At 41.5% G+C, this 21,566-nt stretch overlaps 2 protein-coding genes across 9 annotated transcripts; both read left to right on the top strand.

The window, feature by feature from the left end:
- The first annotated feature begins 88 nt into the window (after positions 1-88).
- LOC6583904 (alpha-actinin, sarcomeric) lies at positions 89-20,034 on the top strand. Of its 8 annotated transcripts, none has more exons than XM_044009884.1 (10): positions 89-281; positions 8,279-8,444; positions 13,690-14,106; positions 14,194-14,347; positions 14,520-14,671; positions 17,117-17,209; positions 17,282-17,632; positions 17,697-17,875; positions 18,435-19,569; positions 19,637-20,034. In XM_044009884.1, exons 2-10 carry the CDS (start codon positions 8,331-8,333, stop codon positions 19,793-19,795), a joined length of 2,754 nt encoding a protein of 917 aa, XP_043865819.1. In that variant the 5' UTR covers positions 89-281; positions 8,279-8,330; the 3' UTR covers positions 19,796-20,034. The 8 variants fall into 8 exon arrangements, with proteins under 8 accessions (XP_043865819.1, XP_043865826.1, XP_015016943.1 ...); XM_044009891.1 differs by having other exon boundaries at positions 8,282-8,444; XM_015161457.3 differs by lacking the exon at positions 89-281 and adding an exon at positions 6,109-6,197.
- Positions 581-3,389, top strand: LOC6583903 (protein ultraspiracle). Its single transcript, XM_002009529.4, has one exon. The coding sequence runs from the start codon at positions 1,367-1,369 to the stop codon at positions 2,819-2,821; it is 1,455 nt and encodes a 484-aa protein (XP_002009565.1). The 5' UTR covers positions 581-1,366; the 3' UTR covers positions 2,822-3,389.
- Positions 20,035-21,566: the final 1,532 nt, after the last annotated feature.

The following is a 21,566-nucleotide window of genomic DNA, read 5'->3' on the forward strand; positions in this document are numbered from 1 at the left end:
GATAGTCTCGGGTATCGATAACTTTTGAACGCCACAGCCGTATTATTGTTTGGTCAAATTTAGCACATTTGCGATATTTAAGTATTTTGTTTGCAGTGTGTTTAAATTCGATGGCAGATCAGTAAGGCAAAAATAATTACAGATAAACGCGTCTATCAATTGTTTTTCAACATTTGATCAATTTTTAATGTGTACCCGTGCGCGTTTGCCTGAATATAGTGCGAAACCTGTTAAACAGTCAAAACGTCGCGTTGCATGAAATCAAACAAGTGCGCATGCAAGTAAGTTGCACCGTGCATTAAGCTACGACTAAATAAAAAGTAGTATTCATTTGACTTCGATTTCAATTGTGGACTTAATTTGTTGTGCTGCTGGTTTGTGGTTGGCCATAAGTAAAACGGTCTTGAAGGCGCGTTCGTGGGGCTCATTGTTTTGTTGTTGATTTGTCGATGCCGATTATTTGGGCCGAGGCCGGAGCCGGGGAATTGCCGCTTTGTCCATATGTCCAAGTGTATGTGTGTGTGTTTGCTAGCCTACGTATATATGTGTGTGTGTATTTTTGCATATGCCGCGCATAATTGCAGGGAGGGTCGCTACCTGTCTGTGTGTACGTGTGTATTTGCGTCGTCTGGCTGGCTGCGTCTGTGTGCGTGTTTGCGATTTTGCCAGTACAACAAGAATTGTATTGTGACAGACGCAGAGTTGCTCTGAGTGGTGAGAACTCTTTCTCTTTTGTTGTTGAGGTTGTGGTGTTGGTGGTGGCCGTCGTCTGCTCTAAACAGGGTTGTTGCACTGTCCATAATTGCAAAGCATGCACATTTCATTGGTGTTTGCCCAGCACACAGGGGCACAAAACCAATAAGAATTTGCCCAATTGATTTTTGTGCAAACCAGCTTTGGTGTTCTGTGTGTATGTTGTGCTGAGTGCGTGTTTTTCTGGGGCCCGCCACTAACGTGTGAGCGCTGGACAACTCTGGCAGCTGGTGAATTCAAGTCGCTGTGGTGAGTTTGGTCTTTGTTGAGAAAAAAAATGTCGACGCGAAAAGTATTTAATCATTAGTCAGAAAAGCCCGTCTATGCGAATTCTGTAAATTGGGAAATCAATTCAAACTGAAGATATAACACGGCGTAAAACTGGATAAAGTGGCAAAAACAAGGCGCAAGTTATGTAAATGAAAGCGAGTGCAATATATGCAGCACACAAATTTGCCAGACTGCGACACGGTGGCGTTCCTGTCGACCACAAAGTGAAACTGCTGCGGGGAAAGTCGCACACGCATAGACACATACATACACATAGACGCAACATTGGCAAGAAGAAGATCAATAACAATAACTAGAAGCAGGAGTGAAGCCTCAGCACAAGATGGACAATTGCGATCAAGACGCTGGCTTTCGGCTGGGTCCGATCAAGGAGGAGGTCAAGCCCGACATATCCCAGCTGAATGACAGCAACAACAGCAGCTTCTCGCCCAAGGCCGAGAGTCCGGGCCCCTTCATGCAGGCCATGAACATGGTCAATGTCAACAACAACAATAATCCCAATCAACAGCAGCAACAACAGCAACAGCAGCAGCAGCAACAATATCCGCCAAATCATCCGCTCAGTGGGTCAAAGCACCTGTGCTCCATATGCGGAGATCGAGCCAGCGGCAAACACTATGGCGTTTACAGCTGTGAGGGCTGCAAGGGCTTCTTCAAGCGCACGGTGCGCAAGGATCTCACATACGCTTGCCGGGAGAATCGCAACTGCATCATCGATAAGCGGCAGCGGAATCGCTGCCAATATTGCCGTTATCAGAAGTGCCTCACATGCGGCATGAAGCGCGAGGCCGTGCAGGAGGAGCGACAACGAGGTGCCCGTGCCTCCACCGGACGATTGAGCGGTGGCGGTGCAGCCGGTGGTGGCGGAGCTGGCTCCGGCTCTGGCGTTGGCATTGGCGTAGGCGGCGGCGGTGGTGCCGGCAGTGGTGCCAATAGCGCCTCCGATGACTTCATGCCCAACAGCGTGTCCCGCGACTTCACCATCGATCGTCTCCTGGACGCTGAGCAACGGGCGGAGGCGCTCAGCGGCGATAACGCGTTGGCATTCCTGCGTGTCGGACCCAACTCGACGGTGCAACCGGACTACAAAGGCGCCGTCTCGGCGCTCTGCCAGGTGGTCAACAAACAGCTCTACCAGATGGTGGAGTATGCCCGGCTAATGCCTCACTTTGCCCAGCTGCCGCTCGACGATCAGGTGATCCTGCTGAAGGCGGCATGGAACGAGCTGCTCATTGCGAACGTGGCCTGGTGCAGCATCGAGTCGCTGGACGAAGCGATCGCCGGGGTGGGCCACGACAGCGCCTTTGATCGGCGGTCACCGGTGCTGCAGCCGCAGCAGCTGTTCCTCAGCCAGAGCTTCTCGTACCATCGCAACAGTGCGATCAAAGCGGGCGTCCAGGCGATCTTTGATCGCATACTGTCCGAGCTGAGCGTCAAGATGAAGCGCCTCAATTTGGATAGACGCGAGCTGTCCTGCCTGAAGGCCATCATCCTGTATAATCCGGACATCAGGGGCATCAAGAATCGTGAAGATATCGAGCACTGTCGCGAGAAGGTCTACGCCTGCCTCGACGAGCACTGCCGGCTGGAGCATCCGGGCGATGATGGGCGTTTCGCTCAGCTGCTGTTGCGATTGCCTGCGCTGCGTTCGATCAGTTTGAAGTGTTTGGATCATCTCTTCTTCTTTCGCATCATCAGCGATCGGCCGCTGGATGAGCTGTTCATCGAGCAGCTGGAGTCGCAGCCGCCGCCGGGCCTGATCCTGAGGCCGGAGTGAATTCGATACGGCTTGTTATCGATCGATCATGTATCGCAGCATGTTGTCGATCGATTGTTTCATTGTGATTGAGTTTGTTTGCATTTCTCTGCCAACCACGCCTCCTTTCCCCGATTTCCTCTCCTCCCCAATATTAATCTGAATGATCTGATCTATATTTCACTCTCTAATTAGTAACATGAATGTTATAAAATTATATACTAAATATGTAATGTATTTTTTTTTTTTTTTTAATGATATGTAATATATATATATACATATATATGGTTTAAATATATATATTTTTTTAATTTTTATTTTGCAAACTAGAAAATGTTTTCCTTAAGATTCAACGATAAAAACAAAAAGAAAATAAAACAGTTATATGAATGTGGCGTTGGCTGACATAGTTATATATATATATATATATATATCTGCTATATATGTATATATATGTGCATACCTACATAGATACATATATCAAATATAAGCAAAATGTAATTATTTCTTAAAATAATTGTATCCAAACGTTATAAAATACATGCGAATTAATGAATATGTATGTATTTAATATATATACATGTACATATATCTCTATCTCTCTCTCTCTCTCACTCTATACATATATACTCTATATAACGATTGTGTGCGAAAGTGTTTTCTTTTACCTTGAATTTTGTCCCTGTTCGGAAGAAACGGACTGCATTAGCGCCTGTGGCGCGTTCGTACAGTGAACGCACGTTAACCGCAACCCATTCGATGTGAGAAGCTTTTTATCGATTCGCTCTTGATTTGTCCTTGAAACCGAATCCATAAAAATATTAATAATTTGTTTAAACATATATGTATGTATATATGATTTTTATAATTTTTCAAAATGACGAAATCAACTTGCATTATATCATCAGCTATCAGATCAAGTTTATTGATAGAAGAAAATTATGGATATTTAGTCGTACAGTGAAGACTTTTCCGTCATATGTTTATATATAAATATATGTATTTTTTAAATTAATGTTTCAACACTTTTCTATTTTAGTTTAGAAAAATTGTCGTAAATTCTCTTTTTTGCAAGGTTTTTTTTTCAGCCATTTTATTGTCAAGACCAATTAACAAATTGGACAAGCGTTGGAAAAGTTAGAAGAAAAGTGTTTCTTTAAGAAATTCTGGACTCGAAAATCCTTGGCATGCTTAAGAAACATAAGATAATATCGGAGAATTTATAAAACATTTCAAAATGCGCTGAAGGATCTGCAAAAATCCCCATTGGATAGAATAAACGCATCTCCAAATGGAACACGTTTGTGATAACACACAGCGTGTGCGTCCAATTGGATTTAGCGTAGTGTCCACACACATTCAGCTTGAATTCCGATTGGATATCCGTGTGGGAATTCTCCAAGCAATGCCATCCACTTGTTCTTATTAGACATTCTACCGATTGCTAATTTGATTTTTGTTTTGATTCTAAAGTTGTCCATGGCAATTGGATAATTGTATCAGAAAGCATTTAGTTTAGATTTGTTAATAAAGTTTATGTTAAATTCGTGGCAGAGAATCACTTTCTTCCGCTGGTGTTTATAGCCATCGCTTTGGCAATTTGTCTGTCCGTCCGTCCGTCCGTCTGCCCGCCTGATTGCCTATGGATTCGTGGCGGGCAATTCTTTCAATTTTTATTAAATTTATGTATGTTTTGCGTTCAAATAGATATTTTCAGAAACATGGTATTAACGCACAGAAGCTTTAAAAATAGATATTGTTTTCGAAAAAAAGAAAAACAAAAAAAACAAAAAGAATTTGCCGCTGACGACGCACAAAAAATGGGCCAAAAATAAATTATTTCTTCTTATTGGGCCGATTTGCTATTAGTTGGGTGGGATGCGACCACGTAATACTCTGCCCCTCATACTGCTGCGTCTTCCAACCAACCATTCATCCGTCCAGCGTGTCTGTCTGGAAGTAGAGAGCGGGTGAGCAAGAGAGGGAGAGAGAGAGTATGAATGAGTGCCTGCTGCTCCTTGTGAGAGCGAGCGAGCAAGCGAGTGACTGCATGCTGCTCCTTCTGAGAGAGTTTTACTAACTCACCGATGCTAAGCCTCAAGCACACACATATACATATATATATGTGTGTGTGTTTGTGTATTGTATTTAGATTTGAGCTATAAAATGTTTAATAAAACTCATAAATAATCTGTCTATGAGCAGAAAAATATATGTTTATGCTGATATGTATAGTCTATATATATGTATATATATATATATATATATATATATATATATATATATATATATATATATATTTTTTTTTTTTTTTTTATTGATATATACATAATTACACACACACATACATACACATATGTTCAATAGACGGCATATTCAGAGTAGTTTTGCACGGAAAAACCAAGTGGCATGCCAATAAAATCATGTGTATGCCGCCTTCAGTGCCTCCCTTACCTACATACATACATACATACACTCTGTATGCATATATGTATGTGTGTGTGTTTGTGTATTGGAAAAGAGTTTCCGAAGCGAAATTAACAATTTGCTATTTTTGTAGCTGTGCGGGGGCGGTATGATGCGACAGTCCGACCCCGAACTGACAGACATACGGACGGACGGACAGACAGAAATCAACTGACAGACACGCATTGACCATCAGCAACATCAGCAACAGCAGCAGCAGCAGTAGCAGCAGTAGCAGCAGCAGCAGCAAACAACAAGTTGTTGTTTTCACACAGGGTGACTTGATTTCAGCTGCGTGAGTGTGCGTTTGTTTGTCTCTTTTGTTGTTGCATTTCGTAAAGCTAACGGCATTCGCTCTAGCAGATTCTACCTGTTGTCGCCGCTCTTGCATTCGTCTGCATATCGATAATTATCGAGCATGGCCGAGGCACGACGCGATGTACGCACACACACACAGATTTACAAAAGCTAGCTCACTCACACACATACACCGCGCAGCATCAGCCAGCAGCCAGCAGCAGCAACAATTGTCTGTTGGTCGAATTCATACTTTCTTCGTTTTTGCTTTGCCTTTCCATTGCTGCCACCCACTCCCACTGTGTGCATATGTATTATTATGTGTGTATGCATGCTCTGTGTGTGTGTGTGTGTGTGTGTGTGTTCGCTCCGGCGCATGCTCGTTCGGGCATCTTCGTGTGTTTGTATGTGACAAACGAGAGGCGATCGCCGTCGTGCATTTTGTTGTTCTTTTTGTTGCTGCTGCGGCTGCACAGTTTTCTTGGACTGTTGCTGGTGCTGCTGCTGCGCTGCTGCTGCTGCCGCCGCCACTTCTGGGTCGTCGTATACGTACGATATTCAGTTTTTGCTTCGCGACATCAGTTTTGAGTTGGCTATCAACGCGAGCGGGTCTTTCTCTTTGCAAGCGACAAACGTAGATATTTCCATCAAATTGTAGTATATTCCACATATATTGTTTTGTTGTTTTTTTTTGTTATTGTTGTTGTTGTTGTCGTTGTCGTTATTGTTGTTGGTTACAATACAAATCAAATTACCAAAAATTTTTTTTCATATTTTTTTTCAAAAAAAAAAAGTAAAAAAAAAACCGATTTTTTTTAAATTGACAGACACGAAAGAAGAAGAAAAGAGAAAAAGAAAGAAAAACTGTAACAAAAAATAACTATAGTTATTATTTTATTTTATTTTATTTTATTTTTTTTTTTTGGTTCAGACTTGTTAAAAAAGAAATACGTCAAAACATATATAGAAGCGTATATATATAAATGTGTATGTGTACATATGAATATATGTATATATATATATAACAGTGGATATATACATGTATAATTATATATACATATACATATACATATATATATATATACATATATATATATATACATATATATATATCTAAAAAAAATAAGCTTTTTCAATTACGAATAACGAATCTGTTGGATCTGAGTGTGCGTGTGTGTGTGTGTGCGAGTTGGGTATAGATATATATGTATATATAAAGATACATACAAAACATATAGATACATATATCTGAATATATAGAATATTTACGTATATGTGTATATGTATAAACCGAAAATAAATACAAAAAAAAAAAAGAACTGCTTAGATATCTGTGTTAAATACTTTTGAAAACGGAACCGAATTATATATATAAATATACATATATGATATTCATATATTCCCATATGCATATACATATCTTAAAATGATCATGTATATATACAGATATAGCTAATATTCATATATCTAATAATTCTTCAATCAAAGTCTAAAGGTCCTCCACCACCCCCTTCTACACATACATCATGTCAGATCATCATACGCACCCAAATGCGTTATGTATGTTCGACCATTGCTTTATTTTTTCATCTTTTTTTTCGAAAATTATTTCAAATATGTACTAAATCCACAATCCAATCTGCCCGAAATTTCCAACCGCACCGCCCCGTTCCGTTCCCCTCTAAAAGTGTGTGTGTGTGTGTGTGTGTGTGAGAGAGAGAGAGATAGAGAAGAAGAAGAAAAAATCGTACGGCACATGCGTTGACGTTAACGCCGAAAATAAAATTTGAAAAACATACTATTTTTAAAACTATACCAATGCGAAACGGAACGAGATGGAACGAAACAAAACGAAACCAAGCAAAAGCGAATGTGAACAAAATAATTAAGTAGCAAATTATCGTGTTATACAACGGCTTTTAATACATATCTATATGTATATGTATGTATATATAAATATATTATTTTGATATATATATGTATGTATATGATATATATTCTCGCTGAACTTGGCTTTTAGCACTCTATTCTAGTTCAATTTCGAATTCGAGTTCGAGTTCGATAAGGCAAACACCTGTGTTTGCGCTTTCAGCAACAGCTTAGCAGATTTCCGCTTCCCTTAACTCGCATTCCCGTTTCCGTTTCTATTTGCTAATTATTTGTTTATCGATCAATCATTCTATCTCTATCTGTATCTCTTTATCTCTCTCTCACTCTTTCGCTTTGCCCATTGCAGATATACAATTTGAAGGATTATCTTGAAACGAACAAATATATATAGATATGTATATCTAACTATATATACATATATACGATTTGTTGTCTTTAGTTTAATTATCAAACCAAAAGTGAATCAAGCAATAAAAATAAAAAATAAAAATAAAAAAGAAAACAGTTGATTGAAGTTAACCAGTTAAGACCATTTGTCGAACCAGCTAATCTATCGAACCAACTTCGAATTGCGAAAAATTATCAGTTTTGAGATTCTAAAATCCACACAAGCACAGACACACACACACACACGTATACGCCACGCACACGCACAGACACGAGACGACCAGCAACTGCAACTAATGAAAAAGAAAATAATTTAAAACTTAAATTTAACAATAATAAATATAAAATAGAAACAAAAATATATAAGAAAAGTTACCCAAACGAAGTAATTAAGAAAAGTGCCACCCTACTACCCCTCCCCCCGATCATAATCGACAGCAGCAACAGCAACTGCACCACCAGCAACTGCACCTAACGAAACAGCCACAAAATGATGATGGAGAACGGTATCTCCATGGAGTACGGCGATGGCTACATGGAGCAGGAGGAGGAATGGGAGCGCGAGGGATTGCTCGATCCGGCGTGGGAGAAGCAACAGAAGAAGGTGAGTGCGTCACTTATGATAATTCCAAATTCCAATTCTACAATATTATTAAATTTCGTTTTCAATTTCAACTTGATCTTGAGACGATCGACAGATCGTTGGCCAAGTTAAGATGTGGCAAGTGTCAAGTACATGTAGAATAGGCCAAGTAGATTTAGCCAGCCATTTCCATTTCCACTTTCCACGTTTCCCATTCTTATCAATTCGGAAAACTGAAAGATTTATTTTTGAACTGAAACTCTGAATGCTGGTCTATAAATAAAGCTCTAATATTAGCCCAATATAGGAAATTTGGCTAACGAAATGTTTATTTATGCCGAAGTTTTCTGGCAAAGTTTCTATTATTTCATTTGACAAATCATCAATTCTAGCAGCTATTAGAAAACATGGGCACGGGATTGTTGTCTACGTCTAGGCTACATAGCCAGTGTTGCTAGACTGGTTAATAGCTAACGGTTAAAGAGCATAGCGCAATCAGTTGAAGACAGATGCGAAACAGCATCAAATACATAATATAGAAATGTTTAGCTATAGCTAAAACACATGTATGTGTGTGTGAGTGTGTGTGTGTGTGTGTGTGTGTGTGTAATATATATTTGGCTGTATATTTCTTCGATTATGTTTCAATATTTGTGCAGGGTAGACGTGGCGGGATGGGGCGGGGCGGGGCGGGGCGGGGCCGGGCTGGGCAGGCAAGCGAAAAGCTCAGCGCGCATTTTAAAAATAGACACATTTCATGGTTCTTTTCTCGAAATGTTTGAAATATGTTGTACGAAAATAAATAAAGCGTTGTTGTTGTAGTAGTAGTAGCTGTTGTTGTTGTTGTTGTAGTTGTTGTTGTTGTCATTCAGTTAAAAACATTTTGCGCCACAATCATTTATCACTGGAAGTCTCCAAACGCCTGAGACAAAGTTAATTCCATCTATTTGCCTCTCTGCTTATTGATAACTACACAAACTATTTGCCCCACCTCTCACTCTCTCTCTCTCTCTCTCTCTCTCCATCTCTCTCTCACAAAACACACACACAGCACTCACACACTCATATAGCTGAAGGTTATGTATGCGATGTTCCATTCAATTATGTTGCGCGTATTTCTTACTGCCTGTCACTTCTCCACTACCCACCTCCTCCTCCTGCTGGCTCACCTGCCCCAGCCCCCTGTCACTCTCACTCGCACTCTTTAGCAGTGCCGCTTTATTTGTTTGCTTGTTCTGTGTGTATTTTTCTTCTTTTTTTCAGCGGAAGCGACTGCCGTTACCTGACAATAACAACAATAACAACAACAACAACAACAACAGCAGCAACGACAACAATAACATGCCACTGCCACTGTCTGAATTGTTGCTCAATTGATCGCTTTCAAGATCGTTCAGATGTGACTCAATGGCACACAGGTAGCTTTCCAGCCAGACACAAAGTAGTTACCTGCCTGGCTGACTGGCTGCCTGATAAGTCAGATTCAATCAGATTGCCAAAATAAAAGCCTAAAATACCACGCCCACCTGCCCATGCCCGCTGTTAATCACTTAACAATGTGTAGAAAAATGTTCGGTTTATTTAATTGCCAATTTGGCAACTATTTCAATGGTTGTTGTTGTTGTTGGCTTTGCTCTTTCCTTTTTTCTTTTGGATTGCAAATGAAGCGCAGCAAATAATGATTCAACACATTTTTTTTTTTCTTTTTTGTATTTGCTACAAACAACAACAAGAGCAGCACACAAAAAATTTGTCAGTTATTTTTATACATATACATAATTCTAAAAATTGTTTCAAAACAACAACAACGAAAATATCACGAAAATTTAGTGCAAGGTTGCGGTTTTGACACGCTGCTTCATGATATGCTTATAGAGGGGGTGGGCCGCTGCTGGGTAGGCGCGACGCGTCGCAGCAATTTGCAATTATAAATAGCCAGCAATAAGCTAAAGAACTGCATATTCCACAGAGAGAGTGTGAGTGGGAGAGAGATGGAATGACATGCAGTGCAATGACAAATTGGAATATGGCTGCTGCAGGAGGTTGCCACCTGATTAAAAACATTTTAATGATTGAGCTTGACATACAGTCATGTACACACGGACACATACAGACACAAGCACACACATACACATGCAAATACACAGCCATACTCACTTACATCTGGTACATGTATATTCCGTTGATCTATATATAAATTTCGTAATCGTAAATTACCGCACAACAGAATTTCGTCTCGTCATTATGGGAGACGCGCAGCTCAGTTAAAATGTACATATAATGAAAGCAACAAATTGTTGTCGCTGCTGTTATTGTTGTTGGCATTTCAGTGTTTACATTGGCCAAAATGGCAGGCTGATGACTGTGTGAACAAGCTAACGGACTGGGGGCAGGAGACGGCTACCTGTGGGCGGCCAAGCAGGTGGGCTTGTGGGCGTAGGCTGTTTATTGTTTTCGAATCTTGCACTTGCTCTCACTCTCTCCACACATACGCGTGTGTATGTGTGTGTGTATGATTCAGCAGCCTATGCGTCATCGGCAGTGCAGCACAGACACACGCACACATACATATATTTCTATCTATACATATACATAAGCATGCCTCTCAGGTGTTAAGCAATTGCCAGCTGGCAGGATTGCCATAGACAATGACTAAACTAAAAATCAAAAAAAGACGAAAAAAAAAATACCAGTGTTAGAAAATTGCGACACATTTTGACAGCCACTTAGCGGCAAACGCACTAATTGTATGCGTGTGTGTACCTAAATAATACCCTATTGACTTTTTGCAACTAATTTTTGCCAAAAAGCATCGCATTTGCTCTTCACCCCATTACGCGTCGTTGTCTACGTTGGTTTTATTTAATTTGATTTTGTTTTGTTTTTTGGTTTTTTTTTTTTTTTTTTTTTTTTGGTGTGTGCGAAAGAGTCCATGCTATGAGGCCGCTCAAATTACATTCGGCTAAAAATGGTGTGTGCGAGAGAGCGAGTGCGCATCGCATCGTGAGCTTTTATTTTAATATGATTTTGTTTTTGTTTTCTATGTGTGTTAATTTTTTTTTTTTTTTTAACGAAAAAGCTCCCGGCGTTTGTATTTTGGCGCGTGCGCATTTCTTATTGCTTCGATTGCTCAATCGCCAGAGAGGAGCTGATCGGCGCAGGCAACGGGCAGCTGCGTCTGCGGCTGCGGCTGCGGCTATGGATGCTGCTGTTCTGCCCGATAACGGTAATCGCGCTGAGCGCAGCTTTAACTATGAAAAGAAGAAAAAAAAACGGCTGCAGCAAAACAAACGGGTTGACGGCGGAATGCGGCAGGCACTTAGCTAGTCAACGCTGCACACATGCATGCACATACATATATAAATAAACGTATGTGTTTATATATGTATGCACATACATGTTGCATGTATGCAGCCGAGTAGCGGTAAGCGCCAACGACTCGTTTGGCAACGCACTCAAACTGCAGCTTACCTACCACTCCCTGGCACTCTTTTCCCCTAACCCACCACAGCATACTATATGTATATATGTGTGTGTGTGTGTGTGTGTGTGTGTGTGTTTATTGCTCTCTTTTCTGCTGCGCTGCTGGCCTAGTTGAACGTGTTATTGTTTGTGTGGGTAATGTAATGCAGAGGTAATCTGTCCCCAGCGCCCGTTTTGATCGTCATACACACACAGACAGAGATAGGGAGAGAGAGAGAGCGAGCGAGAGAGAGAGAGAGAGGCAGACAGCGATTTGCATTAACAGTTGCATTTCTTGTTCTTTGAGCTCTGCCCGGTTTTCCGTTTGCTCGTCTAAGCTCGTCTTAAAGCCGCGACAACCATAACAGCATCCAACAATCTAAGCGAGTTGCTTGGCGACCTGTCCCATTGTATCATGCACGCACGTAACTGTAAGCAGCTAAATGGCCAATAAAGCTGCAGCCGGCTATACGTTCCCATTCTTCTTGCACTTCTCATTTCTTCTTTCATTTTTTTTTTATTGATGTGTGTGTGTTTCTTTTTAACATATATTTTCATTTCCACTTTTTTATCTTTCTCCCAATTTTCTAATATTTTCCCATCTGGAAACGCTGTTGTCCCTACGCGCTTGCGTAGCGGTTCTTTTATTGTTATGCATATTGCTATCATTTATACGCATACAATTGTCGACTAGGTAACAGTGTGCTTGTGTGCGTGCGCCCGCGCTTTCCTTTTCACTGTTGGATCATTGAACGAAATCCATGTGAATGGCCAGGCACAAACATTTGCATACTCACACACACACACACACACACACACACACAGAGCAGAGACCCGCTCGACTATTAGCAGCTGCATTTCTGTGGGCGTGTGGGCGCGCCATTATGTGCCGTAATATTTGTGTATGTGTATGTGTGTGCCTTTAGGTACTTGTGTGTGCGAGCTTTTTGCTCAGCAACAACATTAAGCCCGTTGTAAGTTTACAAGCACCAAACAGCAGAAACGCAGACGCAGACGACGACGACCAAAATAATGAAGTGTGTGCAAAAACAAAAAAAGAGCAAAAAAAAAAAAAAAAACAACAACAACAAGAGGAGAAAAACAACAAAACTGGTTTATATTTGTACATACAAACAGACATCTCTACATTGTCTTTTCTTGTTTTCTCTTTGTTCTTGCTGTCTGTCCCCATTCGGTGAAAAATAACTGCAACTGTCAGCCGCTGTCGCAGTCGCAGTCGCAGCTGGCGCAGCGACGCTGCAGCTGCAGCCTTGCCAGACCGGCCCAACTGATTCGCGCAGCTCAGGGAAATGGTTGAAAAGATTCAAAGAAAACTGGCCAATCCTGCCACTCAAGACGTTCTTTAATCTTTCTCTCTAATGCAATTAATTACTATATCTAGTAGTTTAGCTAGATTTTTAATGCATTTTCCAGATTGATTCTAGATTGTGCTGCTGCATAGATATGATATACATATGTATATGTGTGGAGTTTTGGCATAGAATATGATGTACTAGAATTTATAGTATGATAAAGTCGATGGAATTTGTTTTATTTGAGATTTATTATTTCAGGAAATTATCCTTAGTTCCTTGTATGATTCTTAATGGAAATGCCATTAAGTAAGGTAATTTAAAGCCTTAGAGATCAAAATGTAATATGAAGTATTCTTAATTTGATTGCAAATAAAAATTGTGTAGGTAGGTAATCAACTTGACTTGACAATTGACATAGATTTCTATCGTTATTTATCGTTATCGATTGTATAGATCCTATCTAAATTTCCATCTGTTTCGCTCCACAGACATTTACCGCGTGGTGTAACAGTCATTTGCGCAAAGCAGGCACCGCCATCGACAATATCGAGGAGGACTTCCGCAATGGCCTCAAGCTGATGCTGCTGCTGGAGGTGATCTCTGGGGAGACGCTGCCCAAGCCCGATCGCGGCAAAATGCGCTTCCACAAAATCGCGAATGTGAACAAGGCGCTGGACTTTATTGCATCGAAGGGCGTCCATCTGGTGTCCATTGGCGCTGAGGAGATCGTCGATGGCAATCTGAAAATGACGCTCGGCATGATCTGGACGATCATTCTGCGCTTCGCCATCCAGGACATTTCGGTCGAGGAGATGACCGCCAAGGAGGGTCTGCTATTGTGGTGCCAGCGCAAGACGGCGCCGTACAAGAATGTCAACGTACAGAACTTCCATCTCTCCTTCAAGGTAAGGATGACGCTCGCTCTCTCTCTCTTTGTCTCTCTCTCTCTGTCTTCCGCTCTATAATGTGTATAACATGTGTTGTGCTTGTAGGACGGTCTGGCATTCTGTGCCCTCATCCATCGTCATCGTCCAGATCTGATTGACTACGCCAAGCTATCCAAAGACAATCCTCTGGAGAATCTGAACACTGCCTTCGATGTTGCTGAGAAATATCTAGATATTCCAAGGATGTTGGATCCAGATGGTATGTTGTACCCACAGCTCGTCCTCCCTATGCCCTAGTTAGCCATAATTATTAGCTAATGCTCTTGTAATTAAGTTAAGTCTTAGGGCATTTCGTACATTGTAATGATCATACTTAAAATTGAAATTTAAATTCTCTTGATACACATCAACAACGATGACCAAACACACAGATTTAATCAACACTCCGAAACCGGATGAACGTGCCATCATGACGTACGTCTCCTGCTACTATCACGCCTTCCAGGGAGCCCAACAGGTTGGAAATGTGACGCATGTACCCGAACCCACAAGACAATACACCTACGTCCCGAATAATTACAATGTGACTAAACTTCACATCTCGATACACATAAATATGATATATCTATTCCATTTCTCGTTCTATATATATATATATACCATTTGTATATATATATCTATATATATATATTGCAGTTTGTTTTTTGGCAAACCATGAAAATACATATGCCAGCACGCTGCCTTTGATGTTGCGCTCGTTGAAGCTTTGCTCTGGCCACGGCTGAAAGCTGCCAAAACAAACAAAAGCTCGCAAAGCAAAATCCGTTCACTAACAAACTCCACACTAATACGAGAAGAGGCGCAGACATTGGTATTGGTGAGCTTTCGAAGCTCTTACAGCATGCACAGCCGTCGAGCCAATACATGTTTGCCATCTGTGTGAAAGCTCGCTCGCTCTCTGCCTCTCTCTCTCTCTGCCTCTCTGCCTCTCTCTCTCCCTAATCATTTGCTGTTGCTGCTGCTGCATGCCGCATTAATTGGAATGCAAATTATATCTGATTCGGCTGATGTCAATCACATTGTATTTTTATCACATTAATATACATATACATATATATATATTATCGTTATCTTATGTATTATCCGTGTTATATATTATGCATACTTGATATCGCACTGGCAACTCGGGCCATGCTCCTGCGTCCGCATTTTGGGAGAGCATTGCCTGAGTTCCTCTGCGCATCCCCCCGTTCCATATCCATGTGCTCTAATCTCTAGGCATGCCTTAAGTTATGAATGTTAAGCTACTAACGCGCTCAATATGCGATACGATATTACGATATTATTATAAACAACTATTTTCTAGCTAAGCATAAACAGCAGACGGCTACAGTGAAAGCTCGCAAAGTGAACAGGCAATCAAATTAGAGATAAAGAAATAGATGAATGTAACTTTGCCTAAGTAAGGCTCTAAATATTCAATTATAGAGTTTATGATCTCGAAATTCATCCTGATCTAGTTAATTCAATGCATTAACAATGAAATTCTCAATCGCAGCCAACTTAACAAGTTTCTATTTCAAGCCGATCACACATTGGGCGAATAACAGTAACGTCTACATACATGAAGTTAGCTGCGCTTCGTTTCGCTGTTTGCACAGTTCGTTTAGGCGAGCTTTCACTGTACCGTCTGCTGACTCTGGCAGATAGATCTTATTGTAATTGTATATTGAGTGTTTGTCATATGCCAATTTGCCTGCCGAAATCACTAACCGAATAATTAATTCATTTGTATGTTTTGTTGCTTTTCTCTCTCTCTCTCTTTCTCTGTCTCTCTATCTGATTTCTACTTCTCGCGATTGCAAATGCGCTCATCAACAACGCCATTAACAACAACAACAACAACAATTACTCTGCTACCGCTACCGCTACAACTACAACAACAACAACAACGACTCTCCCAACAAAAAAATGCATATCGAATCGATAACGATAACGATTACAACATCACCACCACCATCACCACCACCACCACCACCATCATCATGATCACCAACCACCAATCAATATATCCAACGATCATACACAGATTTGCAGAATACTGCTTTGCCAGATGAAAGAGCGGTCATGACCTACGTATCATCGTACTATCACTGTTTCAGTGGCGCTCAAAAGGTCTGTTATACACTCATACACACACACGCACACACACACACACATATATATATACACCCATAGACCCCATACATCCCCAATTTGCAAGCTACTTAGAGAAAGCCTTCTCCGATATCAGTTATCGCTGAGTTATCGATCAGTTTAGAGTACAGCTGAGAGCATTCCATATCGATTCCGTTTCCAGCATTCCAACTGGCAACGTTTCATTCCATTTCGTGTCATGGCTAAATCCATTATCGCAGCAATTTGTGCCAGCTAATGGTGTTTCATTCCATGTGTTTCACGTGCACAAACTATCGTTTCATTCCACTCAGACCAGCTCTAATGATATCTACAAACAGATGAAAATCTATTTAGCTGGCTATTTCATTTGAATCTCTGATAGGCGTCAATCATGTTCTATTCCATTCCGTTCCATGCACATTCACGCTTTCACGCACACACACCGCTCTCTTTCGCTCCCTCTCCCTCTCCCACTTTTCCTCTTTCACATTGACGCCCCACAATGGAATTGAGGCCATCGACAGATCGAATGGAACTTTGCATCCTTTCTACCCTGAGAGCTGTGGAACGCTGCTTGCGCCTGCTTTGAATGGGCTTTGATCACTAACGCTCCAATTGGACTTGCCTACATACATACATACATACATAGCTTGCGCAGTTACGTTTAAATGTCTTGCTGTGTTCGTGCGTGCGCTCGTTCGTTCGTTCGTTCGTTCGTTCGTTTGTTTTGTTTTGTTTTGTTTTGCTCTCAATTCATTCTGAGTTGGTATTCCGATCGACACTCAGAGTAATTGGCTGGCGCATCAGGGGTTTAACTAACAGACATTCTTCCAAACTTGACAATCGGCAGGCGGAAACGGCGGCAAATCGTATTTGCAAGGTGCTCAAGGTTAACCAGGAGAATGAACGCCTCATGGAGGAGTATGAGCGTCTGGCCAGCGATGTAAGTGATCTAGATTCGTTTCATTTCGTTTGTTCCTTTCGCTCTAATCATGTTTCTCATCGTTCCCCTTAGCTGCTGGAATGGATTCGCCGCACAATGCCATGGCTGAACTCGCGCCAGGCGGACAACTCGCTGGCCGGCGTACAGAAGAAGCTCGAGGAGTACCGCACGTACCGTCGCAAGCACAAGCCGCCACGTGTTGAGCAGAAGGCAAAACTCGAAACTAACTTTAACACGCTGCAGACGAAACTGCGTCTGTCCAACCGTCCAGCCTACTTGCCCACCGAGGGCAAGACCGTGTCTGATATCTCAAATGCCTGGAAGGGTCTGGAGCTGGCCGAGAAGGCGTTCGAGGAATGGCTACTGGCTGAGACCATGCGCCTCGAGCGTCTCGAACATCTGGCCCAGAAGTTCAAGCATAAGGTACGTACACCAAGCAATTGATCCTGATGGGAAGTTCGTTTAACTTGAGATTCCATTGTGACAGGCCGATGCTCACGAGGACTGGACACGTGGCAAGGAGGAGATGCTGCAGTCCCAGGACTTCCGTCAATGCAAGCTCAACGAGCTGAAGGCCCTCAAGAAGAAGCACGAAGCCTTTGAGTCTGATCTGGCCGCCCACCAGGATCGCGTCGAACAAATTGCCGCCATTGCCCAGGAGCTGAAGTAAGTGCAGCTGTTGCCCCTCGACCAATTTCGCGACAATCCTAACCTACGCCTAATCCAGTGTCACACTGAATCTCTATCAATTTTATATTCAATTATTATCTCAATGCTAACCGCTGGGCAACGCCGCAAAGTGTGAGGTTAGATTCGTTAGATCGTTTCGCCTTTGCGCGAGTCTTCATGCCAAAATCATCTACACTCATATTTAACCATTCAATTCCATGATCATCATCATCATCGTCTTACTTTGTTTAAGATTATGATTTCAATATCTTAAAATCGCTTAAATATTTCATGATCATCAGCTCCAATAGATTCAAATATGAAATAAGATCAAGATCAAGATGTATTCCTCAGCATGGATCAATCTAAAGACCAATCTCAGAATTGACTCTATCAGTACTGAGACAAGCATGCGAGAACCAAGAGAATTAGTTTATATAATCGCCACGATCATCACGATCATCACACTCATCATTCACGATCATTAGCAATCGAATTTTGACCATTTCTGGTCTGGTGACTCGACCTCGACTGACGTTCGCTTTGATTCTTGCAGCACTCTGGAGTATCACGATTGCGTGTCGGTGAATGCGCGCTGCCAGCGCATCTGCGATCAGTGGGATCGCCTGGGTGCCCTGACCCAGCGTCGTCGCACCGCTTTGGATGAGGCTGAGCGCATATTGGAGAAGATCGACATCTTGCATTTGGAGTTTGCGAAGCGTGCGGCGCCGTTTAACAACTGGCTGGACGGCACACGCGAGGATCTGGTGGATATGTTCATAGTGCACACTATGGAGGAAATACAGGGCCTGATCCAGGCGCACGATCAGTTCAAGGCGACGCTCGGCGAGGCCGATAAGGAGTTCAATCTGATTGTGAATCTAGTGCGCGAGGTGGAGTCGATTGTCAAGCAGCACCAGATACCCGGCGGCCTGGAGAATCCCTACACGACCCTGACGGCCCACGATATGACACGCAAGTGGACCGATGTCCGCCAGCTGGTGCCACAGCGCGACCAGACGTTGGCCAACGAGCTGCGCAAGCAGCAGAACAACGAGATGCTGCGCCGCCAGTTCGCCGAGAAGGCCAATGTGGTCGGTCCCTGGATCGAGATGCAGATGGATGCCGTGACAGCGATAGGCATGGGTCTGCAGGGCTCCCTCGAGGATCAGCTGCATCGCCTCAAGGAGTACGAGCAGGCCGTGTACGCATACAAGCCGAACATTGAGGAGCTCGAGAAGATCCATCAGGCCGTACAGGAGTCGATGATCTTCGAGAACCGCTACACGAACTATACGATGGAAACGCTGCGCGTCGGCTGGGAGCAGTTGCTCACCTCGATCAATCGCAACATTAACGAGGTGGAGAACCAAATACTGACACGCGACTCCAAGGGCATCAGCCAGGAGCAGCTGAACGAGTTCCGTTCCAGCTTCAATCATTTCGATAAGAATCGCACCGGCCGCCTGACGCCCGAGGAATTCAAATCGTGCCTCGTCTCGCTGGGCTACTCGATTGGCAAGGATCGCCAGGGCGACATGGACTTCCAGCGCATCCTGGCCGTTGTCGATCCCAACAATACAGGCTATGTCCACTTCGATGCCTTCCTCGATTTCATGACCCGCGAGAGCACCGACACCGACACCGCCGAGCAAGTCATTGATTCCTTCAGAATCCTGGCAGCCGACAAGGTGAGCACTGAATATATCCACAATAGTTGATATATATATATGTATAACACACGTCGTTTCCTTTCAGCCATACATATTGCCCGATGAGCTGCGCCGCGAATTGCCACCAGATCAGGCCGAGTACTGCATCCAGCGCATGCCCCCATACAAGGGACCCAATGGAGTGCCCGGCGCCCTGGACTACATGTCGTTCAGCACAGCTCTCTATGGCGAGACCGATTTGTAAACGCACTCGATCCATCCACTCTACAGGCACACTCACTCACACACACACAGATGCACACACACGAACACCCCACACACACACACACACACACACAGAGAGATACACAAACACACAGATGCACTCACTCACTCACACAGAGAGCTCGTCGGGTGGCAATCAAGCCGCAAAAGAAAAAAATCATATAATAATTGCTAAATTTTAATAATAATATTAATAAACATAGATTTATTATTATGCTACACTCGTAAAGCTTAAAATTCAAGAATGATGAGAGCAACATTATAATTTTTTTGCAAATTATATATTGTACTTACTATGCATATATATATATATACCTACTATATATATATATATATATCTCGATATATATCTCATACATTACATTACATACATTACATTACATTACATCCATCTTCTTCAAGCCAATTGTAAAACAGAATGAAAAACAAATGCATATCGAATATCTAAAAGAAAACAAAACAACAAAACATCTAAACCATTATTTTTTGAAATTTATGTTAATAAAACAAACAACAAAAAACCAAAAAAAAAAAAAAAAAAAAAAAAACCAAAACAAAACAAGTTCTATACAGTTGAGGCAAAACAACACGAAAACTGTGGCAGTGGCACAATCGAAAAGAGAGAGATAGATAGATGCACACTGAAAGTAAGAAAGAGAGAGATAGGTTGAGAGGCAGAGAGGGAGAGAGAGAGATACATACGAACAGCACACTAATGAAATTCACTACAAGAGGAGCGAGATCACAATAGAGAGAGAGAGAGAGAGAGAGATGGCACTACATAATACTTGGAGTACAGGCATAAAACATAACACTCTAAACACAAATGAAACAGCCAATAAAGTAAACTATATATATACATATATACACACATATATGTATATACCTATTTATTCATGTAAAGAAACACACTCACATTGTATTATTATTTATTATATTTTTATTTGCCTTTTAGTATCTCAGTTTTTCAGCATTACAAATTCAACATGATATATTGGAAAATGTTAAATTTTACAAAACCTACGCACACACACAGATAAATAGACTCACATATACGAGCAAGTGAAATAAATAAACTATTTTTGGTGATATTGTGTTTTAATATACAATGTCAATTTCATTTGGAATAGTGCGAACTGGAATTTCAGAAGCTATAATACGAAATTGAATTTCTAAACTATAATTCAAAGTGGGATTTCAAAACCTGAAGTAGCAAATGGAATATTGGCATTAAGAAATCTACAAATTTGAATGCGAAATTGCATTTCGAAGCTATAATGAGAAATGGAGAAATTATGCGAAAAGGGATTTCAAAATAATATGAAGTGGAACTTCCAAATTTTTAAATGTTTAATGTCAAATGGAATTTTGAGCTGTAATGCGATAAGGAATTTCGAATCTATGACGTGTTAAAACGAAATGCAATTTTAAAAATTTCGATATAATTATGCGAAAGCGGATTTCGAAACATCGGAATTATAAGAAGTGGAACTTTCAAATTTTTGAAGGTTTAATGCGAAATGGAATTTCATAGTAATTTCTATAATACGATAGGGATTTTCGATTCAATGACGTTTTTAAAAGCAATCTAATATCGAAATTCAGAAATTTCGATGCGAAACGGTAATTTCGAAGTTCAGACATTTCGCAGTTGTAATAAGAAATCGAACTTTGAAACTACGAAACAGAATTTCAAAAAATTTAAAGTTCCAAATGCGAAATGGTGCTTTCAAATTTCGATTATGCGAATT

The sequence above is a fragment of the Drosophila mojavensis genome, unplaced genomic scaffold (genome assembly GCF_018153725.1).
Source record: "Drosophila mojavensis isolate 15081-1352.22 unplaced genomic scaffold, ASM1815372v1 contig_136, whole genome shotgun sequence".
NCBI classification, from domain to species: domain Eukaryota; kingdom Metazoa; phylum Arthropoda; class Insecta; order Diptera; family Drosophilidae; genus Drosophila; species Drosophila mojavensis.